This window comes from Pterocles gutturalis, unplaced genomic scaffold, assembly GCF_000699245.1.
Source record: "Pterocles gutturalis isolate BGI_N339 unplaced genomic scaffold, ASM69924v1 scaffold12117, whole genome shotgun sequence".
Classification (NCBI taxonomy): domain Eukaryota; kingdom Metazoa; phylum Chordata; class Aves; order Pterocliformes; family Pteroclidae; genus Pterocles; species Pterocles gutturalis.
In genome coordinates this window covers 16,870-27,613 of record NW_010112855.1, presented here as the reverse complement: position 1 = coordinate 27,613, position 10,744 = coordinate 16,870, and the positions used below count along the sequence as shown (strand labels likewise).

The 10,744-nt window shown below is 35.3% G+C and overlaps 1 protein-coding gene across 1 annotated transcript in view; it reads left to right on the top strand.

Moving 5' to 3' along the window:
- HTATSF1 (HIV-1 Tat specific factor 1) overlaps positions 1 to 5,004 on the top strand; it is a gene marked incomplete at its 5' end in the record, with an annotated part of 7,286 nt that extends 2,282 nt beyond the window's left edge. The window contains 5 exons of the mRNA XM_010074229.1: positions 828 to 991; positions 2,603 to 2,702; positions 3,217 to 3,306; positions 3,795 to 3,932; positions 4,332 to 5,004. Of these exons, the coding sequence (XP_010072531.1) occupies positions 828 to 991; positions 2,603 to 2,702; positions 3,217 to 3,306; positions 3,795 to 3,932; positions 4,332 to 4,613 (774 nt within the window). The remainder of the gene's footprint in view (positions 1 to 827; positions 992 to 2,602; positions 2,703 to 3,216; positions 3,307 to 3,794; positions 3,933 to 4,331) is intronic.
- Positions 5,005 to 10,744: the final 5,740 nt, after the last annotated feature.

Sequence of the window (10,744 nt, the reverse complement as noted above, 5' to 3'; positions counted from 1 at the left end):
GCTGAACATAGCTCTACATGTTCCTGTCTTGGATGCCAGTGATTATGGGATGAAATGGGGGACCTCTTTACCTTTTACTTTGAAAATATGCTACTGTATGTCCAATAATACAGAAATAATGAGACAAGAAGGAACATACTGTAGTCCTGTGTTTACAGGTTTTAGCTGAGAACTGGTTAGGTGCGGAAGTGTTCTTGCATTCTATATTAACCTATAGAAGTTCAGGCTGCAGTACTATTTCCTTCGTGTGTTTCACTTATGAATAGTTTGGAAAGTTAGTGCTTGCAAGTGCAATCTGCTTAAATTCTGCAAGAAGCACCAGGCACTGCTAAATCAACTGCCTTGTAATCTGTGCTAGTTTTGTAACTTTAGGGGTTAGGGCTGTTCAGTGTACAAGTGTAAGACGAGTTTCTACTCTAAAGGACTTTTCTTAGGAAAATGTTAAAAATCACATAAGAACCTCAATGTCTGCTGTGTTTGGAAAATTGATACAAGCTTTATAGAAAATCAGGCCCCAGAAATTATTTTATTCTTGCTTTTAAGTTAATCAGGTTGCTTAACCATTGCAGATTAGTTTTTATGGCATATTGGAATGAAACATACACAGTTGCTTTTGGGAGTATTAATCTACTGTAACGGTGGTAAAGAAATACTGGGTGTTGATAAAGCGTCGCCAACTGTGTCACGAGTCTTGGAAGAGATATGGCATTATAGTTTTCAGTGACAGGGAACTAATTCTTAGCACAATATTCTTAATTAACTGTTATTGGAATAATTTGACTGTGCCATGTGCTTTAAAGGTTGTGCTCTCTTTTATCTTCAAATAGAGAGAATCGGTTCAACTTGCAGTGAGACTCCTGGATGAGGCAGAAATTAGAGGCTATAAATTGCATGTTGAAGTTGCAAAGTTTCAACTGAAGGGGGAGTATGATGCAAGCAAAAAGAAGAAAAAATGTAAAGACTACAAGAAGAAGTTGTCTCAACAGCAGAAGTTTGTATTTTTTATTTCAGTAAAACATTGCTTGAATTCTAAGTGCTATTAGTAAATAGCTGCTTTCTTTCAAATGCAATGCTGAGTTATGCAAAAATATCTGACAGCAAAATAGCTTAAATAATACACATTTGAAGGGGGGAACTCCTCAGTTAAATGATGACATAATGAACTACTTTGTGATTGGCACAGTAAAATATTACATAGGGAACCAAGGTCCTTTTAGTTATAGAAGAAAATATTACAACTCTGGGGAGATAAAAGATTTTTTTCCTCAGTGTGTGAGACTGTGCAAGTCCTGTCACCATATCTAGGCTTACTTTTATAAGGTAATAACACTCTGGCTGTCACCATATTGTTTGTACCGTACTTTACTAGTTGCAAAGAGCAAGAGATGCTAGCTTCCATAGGAGCGAATACTAAAATATCTCTAGATTCCCCTAAACATCTCTCTCTAGTATAAAATATACTGTTTTTCTTAATTGTACCTAGATTCATTGCTTTTGTCACTTAAAAATTGTTTTTCTGCCTTTTGGAATCAAGAAGATGCGGATTAAAGAAGAAAGAAGTTTGAGTATATAGGACTTTCTAATATTTTAATGAAAGCTACCTTCTACTAAAGATTTAAAATAGTAACACAGAAGTATTTTGCCATAGTTAAAGGGAACAAATGCTACTTGACATCTTATAAATTAAAATAGCTTGAAATGTGTCTTTGTCAAAAATACATTGCCAGTTCTTGCTATAACAAGTCTCCAGTGTGGAGAGAGAAGTATGAAAATAATGAAACTGCATTTGACAGCAATTTGTGTGAATAAACTGACTTCAGTTGGTGTTCCTTTTGAGTTGAAGAGCATAATTTACTTGCAAAACTGCCTTCATTGGAAACCCAAGTTTTCTTCAGCTACAGTAGAAGGTACAAGAAGGAACTTAAATAAGATTTCCTCCCCTCAAATATAAGATTTTGAGATTTAAAAGTGTGAGTGTGTCCTTTTTTTGTAATAGGATATGAAGTAAGCATTTGTACGAGAGGTAACATTTTTTGTGAGAAGGCAAAGTTGTAGAACAGATGCCGTGACTTACACTGCGAGTTTGTGGCAGTGGCTCTGTATGCTGTAGAACAAAATACATCTTGAAGCAATGCCTGTGTAAGACTGAAGGTGTTCTTGCATGTTTGTATAATAAAAGTAGTTAAATTTTGCCAAAGGGAATAGTGGATCTCCTTCCTTACAAAGTTAGTTAGGAAAAATGGCAAAATACTGATATTTTTATTATACTTGACAGCAGCTGGTTCCTGTATCTGAGGTGATATTAGGAAGGAATTAAAACTTGAGGATTATTTTTTCAGTGTTTTAAGAAAATGCTTTGATTTTTAAAATAATTTATATTCTCTCTGAGCATTTAAGTACCTTAAAACCTCAGTTGCTTTGTAGGTGGTAAAAACGGATAATTATTGTATTTTTAGAAGAGTAACAACTCTTTGTGTTGAAATACATGTTTTAGTTGATGTATTGCAAGAAATGTGAAATTAATGATTTTTTTTCAACAAATACTTGTAGAAACTGAAGAGAGCCGCAACAATATCTTCTTACTGTTGCTTCATTTCATTAGACAGCTGGATTGGAGGCCTGAGAAGAAAGATGGCGCAACTCGAATGCGACATGAACGCATTGTTATTATCAGGAATATGTTTCACCCAAAGGACTTTGAGGTAAGAAGGTGCAGTTTGCTACTGTAGATTGTGCTGTTATAGTTAACATTTTCTGAACTTTCTGCCATAAGAATTGTAGCAGAATTCTAAGCAGATGAGAACAAAATTAAACTTACTATTTGGGCAGGGGTTTTTTTTTGTGTGCATCTTCTTAAACTTAATGTCTTTTTCCAAAAAGCAAGAAGAAGGTGTTGGTAAGAATGTATTTTTCAAATTGGCCTTTTTTCGCTGTGTATATCCTGACAGTATTCCTTTTTGGGATGGAAAGAGGAGTGGACAGTAACTATGTTAGAATGGAGAAGCCAGCATGAAATAGGCTTGTTAATAAGTAGCATTTATTAAATTCAAATAAGGACTGTCCACTAAGTCCAAGTGTCTTTGAAAATATGGCATAACACCACTTAATTTATGAACTTCTAATAGGTTGGCAGATGCATTCCATTGGTGATTGAGCAAAAATAAAACTGAGAAGTAAGTGCTTCTGTTTAATTTAATCTGTGTGATTGCATTGCAGGAGGATCCCTTAGTGCTAAATGAGATCAGAGAAGATCTGAGGACAGAGTGTGAAAAGTTTGGTCAAGTAAAGAAGGTTCTCATATTTGATGTAGGTATTTTTTACGGGTTGTGTTGGCAGAATTGATGTAACGTGTAAATGTGCAAAGCATTTAGGATTCTTTATATGTGACTGGAGCATTTATCTGGTTTTGTGTGTTTATTTCATGGTAACTTGACCTAAACTTTCAGTATTTTTAAATTAGCTGTTTTAGAAATTGATTTCTAAATATCTGTCTACTTCAGCATATGTGAAGGCAAACTCTAATGCTTCCTGATAACTTGGATACATGCCACGAGTTTCAAAGTATATAAATACGTTTATTTGTAGGTAAAGTAGCTGAAACATTTGTTTTCTCTGTTCGAAAAGTCTGTTCTGTGTACCAATAGAACAAAATGCATAAACTTGCACACTGAGTTTTTCAAACATGATTGTGTTTGATCAGGATGGAGCTATAGTCTGATCGATTTTGTAAGACAGTCTAAAAGGTGTTGGAATAAATTAGAAAACAATTAAATGAAAGTTGTCTCTCCTTACAGCGACACCCTGATGGAGTGGCTTCTGTGTCATTTAAAGAAGCAACAGAAGCTGATCTGTGCAAGCTAACTCTAAATGGAAGGTGGTTTGGTGGCCGTCAGCTCAGTGCTGAAACATGGGATGGTGTAACGGACTATCAGGTACCCTTTCATTGTCCTATTTTATCAAATATTTCTTCCAAACTGTAAATCTGTTTTAATTTTAGAAGTGCTTGACGTTCCCGTCGCCGTACTCTTCCCCTGCCCACCCCTGCCCTGTTTTGCTTCTCCTCAAAAACTGCTAGGATGTCCCCAAAATATCATCCTTAATTATTCAGTTTAGCAAGAAATTAAAGTACCTGTTTGATGTTAAACATTGTGTGTTGGAGATGTCAACTGAGATGATCAGCCAGTGGATGTACAGATCATTAGTTCACAGTCAACAGGGCCTATTGAAGTCTTGAGATATTACTGCAATATAAATGTATACTTTTATCTGTGTAAATATTTGGTTTTACAAGTATGACTTCATAATGATGTGTATAAACGTGTCTTTAATAGGTGGAGGAGACTGCAAGAGAAAGGGAAGAAAGGCTCAAGGTGTGGGGATCATTTTTAGAGGATCCTGATGCAAAGGAGCAACAACCTGCATCTGATTCCGATTCCGCAACAAGCAGCGTCAAACTGCCTGAAGGCAAACAACCTTCAGAAGTTAATGACACATCTAAGGATGTAAATGATGAAGCCCATAAGAAGGAGAATAATGGTGAGGGCATTAATGAAGATGGTGCTCCGTCTACAGACAGCAGCCTTGCAGGCAGTGATGTTGAAGCAGATACATAACATCTTTAATGCTTAAAGAAAGCATGGTTTTTAGGGTGAGGTTTGAGTTGATCCCTTTCTTCAGGGTGACTGCAGACAATGTTCATATGAATATATGCATATTAGAATGTCATCAACTGTGTGCTTTGACGTTTTCATTAAAAGCAGTACTTAATGAGATTCTAAAAGTTTGTACTAATTGGCTGTTCGGGTAAAGTAACTCAAGTTGCCAAGAATGCAGTAAAACTCATCAAGCTTCTTTTGTTCTAACTATGCTTGTCAGTGTTTCATTAGCTGAGTGTGAAATATCTTCCAACCCTTTCGTTTCTGTAATTGTATGTAACTTAAGTAATGCGAAGCTATTACAAGATTTGTGGATTTTGCTGTTAATTTTCCTGTACCCCTTGGAACTTGGTATTTTATCCTTAAAAATTATTCTTTTCCTGAGTACTTTGGATCATTTTATGGAACAGATGCTGTGATACGTATAGGGTGAATGTATTGGACATGTTGCTATGCATTGAAGTAGCAAATGATAAGAGTAATACCCAGTCACAAACTTAAAGGAACTGGAAGACAAACATGGTTGCTGTAGCCCACATAAGGCAAACTGAGTGAAGATAGATTATTAAATCACAGCATTCAGTAAATTATTTTTTCTTCCCCTGTTTAGATCTTCTGTTGATGCTTAGGTCTTCTGTTGAGGCTGGAATTATGTCAAGGAGACTAGAAATGCATGAGCACACACATTCTAGGCCATAATGAAATAAGACTGATCTTAAACTCTCACGGTCTGTATGCTGTAGTTTGCAAAATAGGCTTTTTGATTGATGGGTTGGCTCTGTTTCATTTTTGCTTTAATATTAAGAGTAAAGGTTTTCGTTTAACTTCGTCAGGTGATGAGCGCGAGTTCTCTTCAACATCTAAGTTTAGCCTTACGTGCTCTTCAGAGTGGGGAGTATCTCCCATATTTCACAAAATGTAAAGGCATTTGGCAACTTGAACTACAGTTTATTGTGCAGAAGTTAGAATACTTGAAAATATGCTTTCAAGTCATATTATTTTATATGGAAAAAGCAAATACTAGCCCTCTTAGAAATACATCCAAAAGCAACAATTTAGAAGACATTCTAACTTTAGATATCTTAATAAGTGTCAGGCTTTCAAAAATAACTTTGGGGGAAGCATTTTGGGCATAGTCATTCTTAATTTAGAATTTCATTATTTTGATACCTAAGGATAGAGAGTATGGATTTAGGCACTAAACTAAAATATTGGTGCTAAATTCATAGCATGCAGTTCCTATGGATGATTACTATTACATATTTGTAAGGAGGATCTTTGAATTTTTTTAATTCATATTGGATTGCAAGAAACCATAGATGCTAATTCTTGTATTTCCATCCTGAAGTATTCAGAATACTCTGAAAATTGGTATTTTCAAACTTTGTGCTCTGAGATTGCCATCTATATTTTTTTCTAGAAGTCTAGATGGTGCTGTAAGTTTGGTTTGTTTGTTTGTTTTTAATATGTAATTGTTATGTGTAGGTAGCTATGCCAACCAGAGCATCTAAATTGACACTTGTCACTGTGGTTATAAATTACATCTTTTTGTGACAAAATATCTGGTCTTACGACAGAGATTATATTTGAATTCAGGACTCATTATAAGCTGGCATGACAAATTTCCAACTTTTGAGTTGCATTACAAAGAAGAGCTGTAACTCTTGTCAACTAAGAAAGACCATTTTCTCATTTTTACAAGTGTGCAAATCGTACATTTCAGCAAAACAGGTGTTTGAGCAGTTCATGGAATCTGAAATACTGCCTGCTGTGTAGCTACATATAGTGGCATATTCAGATTACACGTCTGGGTCGTGTTGGTTCTGCATTAGATATTTTAATTGGTAATAAGCACCACAGACCTTTGAGGGCTGAAGGCTTTGGCATATGAAGAGTGGAATTTGGTGTGGTGGATATGGCTTTCAGTGCTCCTTTTTTTCTTCCAGCTTCTTGACTCCAGACTTTACATCTGTCAGACTATTGTTTTGTTAGGTTGTTGGTTTTTTTTTTTCAGGAGAGCCTAGTCATATGACACACTACACAGTTAAATCACCTGTTTTACAGTGGAATTGCAACTGATACAGGGAACTATTGACATGTATAAGTATTGTACAGTTCTATGAAGCCTTATCATGGTATCAGATATAAAAAATAAGGTTAGTGTTAGTGTTTGACAAAAAACTTTGAAAAATAAAGAATCATTGTATGTGCAGTAACCTTCCTCTCTCCAATTGATGTACAAATTTGATTGGCTTGCTTCAGAAGTCAAACGTGACTTTTCACCTTTTCCTCTAGACTTCACACTGAAGTAGAGCACCGTCAAAGACTGAGACCAAATACTTTACTGGCTTTCTTATTAACTAGGATTCTTAAGAAAATAAAAATTGTTTTTCCATGCAAATATGTTGTTCTGAAGTGCAGTATTACACTCAAACTGGTGTTTTCCTTTTGTCTACCTCTGTTATTCCCCAGTAAAATGTAAAAATATATTTTTATAAACTATTCATTGAGTTATTGAAGCATTTAATAGTCTAGGGAGAGGCTAATGCAGCTGTGACTTTCTTTTCAGCAGATTTTCATTGTGACCAAATTCTTTTGATGTTTTCCTTTTTTAAATGTTGCAAATCTTTATAAATGAATCTGAACATAAATTTAAAATTTTCACAAAAGTTAAAATTACTATTTTGAAGTATGATTATGAAAGTCTTGTAGTATAGAGCAGTAATGTTTAATACCAAATCTTAACAAATCTGAAGCTGAACAAGCTGAGTTGCTTTTTAAACTTTTTTTTCTGACTGAACAGCTTCATAAATAAATTGGTAGGAAGTTAAAACCCCAATGCAATTTTTGCTACAATTGTTCTTTATTTCTAATGACTTGTCTTGCTCATTAGGAGTGACAATATTGAACTTTTTTCTCAGATTCTAATTTTTCTTAGGTTCCATTCCAGTGTTCCAGTATGTACTGCATGTTCCTTCATCCCTAGGCTTCTGGTGAGAGGTTCATTTTAAGAAAAGCTGTCTCCTTCCCTCCGTATAACTAGCAGCACGTTGAAACAATTTGTGGATCATCATTGTTGCTCAATTTTGAACTGGAGAAACAGTAGTTCCTATTAATTCACACAGTGTAACAAAAGAGATGTGAAGCCACTTACCTGTAACAGTTTATTAACTGATACTTCAGCATAATTCAGCATAGATAATCACATTCTTAACCATGCAATACGAAATCAGTTGCTTAGCTTCAAGACATATTGATAGTTTGCTTTCCAATCAAATGCTATTTAGTGGTTTGCTGGCAAGGTACGGAGGTACAAGTTTCCATCAGAGATTACATGGTTTGAGGAGCATGGCCAAGGTAGACATCTGGAAACAAAAAGTCCCAAAAGAAAAGGCACATAAGTTATAGCAAGTTCTGGAGTGTTCATATACAGCTGTAAAGAGAGAACTAGTTTCATTTTGCATCAAAATGTTTATCTGTTTCTCCTGCTGACTTTTTTTTAATTACTTTTTTAAATTGAATTTCAGTCCCATGTACAACTTACATTTTGTATAAGGATTGCAATTCACTTAAAATTATTAATATGTTAAATGCAGTGCATTTTAGCTAAAACATGTCCTAGATATTATTCAGTGAAAGTTAACCTATTTCCAATTACAAATACTTAGCTTAATTCACTTAAGAAAACTTAAAGGTATTGGATGCTTCATAGAAACCCAGTAACTAAATTTTTCAGTAAAAGTGATATCCAAACTCTGAATTCCTGAACTGTATAACCTAAACAAATTCTTTAAAAAAAAAAAAAAAACAACAAAAAACAAAAAACCAAACCTCAAACATACCTATGGATTTTAATTGGATTTAAAATTCTTATTTCTGAATTTGAGGAAACATACTGCAGTATGATAAATGAATTATGTAAGTTGTGTACTTGTGTTGATTTGTATGTATTTTAGTGCTCATAAGGCTTGAAGTCTTACTGTCAGGATACTCTGAAAGCTCTGTGAAATATAGAATTATGAAATTTTTTGCTCATTCTGTATTATGAAAGTATTGTTAGATTAAACTTTTCAGTAAGTTGACTTGGAATTTTTCTGACAGGTTATTTTTTTTCATTAAATTTATCATTTTCATTTATCCTTTAGAAAACCACCATTAAAAAAAAAAAATTTGAATATCTAGACCTGTGACAGCATCTGAGAATCCCTTGTCTCCAGTTTTGTTTCTTAAAGGGGTTGTGTTTTATACTACCTTTTTAATAAACAAACTCATGAACAAAACAAGTCTTTTCTGATTAGTTTTGAGATAATGTGTTTGTCTTACTTTTTTCCTCAGTAAAAGATACCGTAGCATTTGGTGCGCAGTGACTTCACCTTATAAAGCGTATCTGTTAACATGCCAGAGCTTTCCAACTGGAATCCAGTATACATGTCACTAGAACTGTAAGTGTTCAGAGTGGGATATGGTATTTTTTATCTTTGGGTTTTGTCTCAGACTTCATTCTGGCTTGCTGTGTTAATGGACCCTGCATGAAGATAAAGAGCAGGAGGAATGACTGCAGACACTGTAGTTCTAATTGAGATTGGGGCAGGGGTTGTTTGTTAAGGACAAGCAGGATTTCAGTTTTTATTTTCAGAAATTTAGAATTTTAATTGTTTTGTTCAAAGCTGAACGTTTTTAATCTTTAAAAAGCCCTGGAAATTAGTTGTTTCCGTTCATAAACTACAAAGGAATAGGGATGATAATCCCATTTTTACCTAGTAGTTCTTTGGGATGTTCACCTAGGAGCTTTAAACTGGTGCCATCTATGAGTGCTCTAACTGCCAGCCCAAGAAGAAATTCTTGAATGAGGTCTTGAAAAGCTGTAGCAGAAGTAATTTCTGCTATATGAAACAGTTTAGAAAAGAGGATCAAAGAACAAATGATTGAGATGTTGAGGGCACTTGCCCTGCTGGGATCCAGTTTGTCTCACAATAAAAATGTGCTTATGCAAAGAGTGTGTCAATAAAAGACTGAGTACCATCCCGGGAAATCTTACAGCCTGGTAGTTAAGCTGTTCTGGGAGCTGGCAGAGGGCGGATTCATACGTATTTAGGCAGGGGGAATTAGATTGTGCTCTCCTACTTTCTGGGTGAGTAAACAAATGCTTAAGCTACTCCATAAAAGACATGTCACCAGTTTAGTGGCTGTAGTTCCTCAGTGTATTTCTCAAGCTGAGTGGCAAATTTGACCCTGATTCAGCATTTCTGGAATGGCTGCAATTTCGTAATTTTGGTAAACTTGCTACAAAAAACCCCCAAACTACCTGTTTGTTGCTACAGCCTATGAAGAACAATATTTTTATTTTCTGAATATTTCTATAGTCATTTAAACAGATCCAGCAAAGAGGAGAGAAAACAATGGTTATCCAGGTTATCTGGGATGGAGACAGGTGATCCTTTCCTTCTTTCAGATGTTTGTATTTACACTCTTAATGGTGAATATGCTGTAACCTGACATAGGAAGGTCCTTTCTGACCCTGGCCAAGTTTGGTTCTCTGCCACAACTTATCGTCTTACTTTAAACTCTTCCGAAATCCAGACACTGTCTTCTTTATTGTGTACACATTGTCATAAAAAAAAAAAAAAAAACAACCAACCAACCTACTTACAATCCTATGTTCCTCATTCCTGAAACCTCCTAAGCCGGTTGACTTGTTGGAGTGCATTTCATGCATTCTTAGCAGATAGGCTGAAGGAAACGCCTAGTTCATTTGCAGCTAGAGGCTAGAAAGCATGTAGGGAGTTCATGAACGTTGCTTGTCTCCTCCTGCAGTCACTGCAGAGTGCACATAGCCTGCCGGGAGAAGGATCCCCAACTGCTGGACACAGCATGACTGTCCAGCGTCTGGAAAATACTGGTGTGACACCACTCGTGACAGTGAGTTAAGGTAGGAGAATTCAATGATCATTTCAACGTATGTTCACTGACTTTCACAAATGTTCCTTTATTTGAAAGATACTTGATGAAAGATAATGCCTGCTTGTTAAATTATTGCTTAATACTTGGGAAGTGGAATTTTTTTAAATTTTATGTTTTAAACTGGTTTG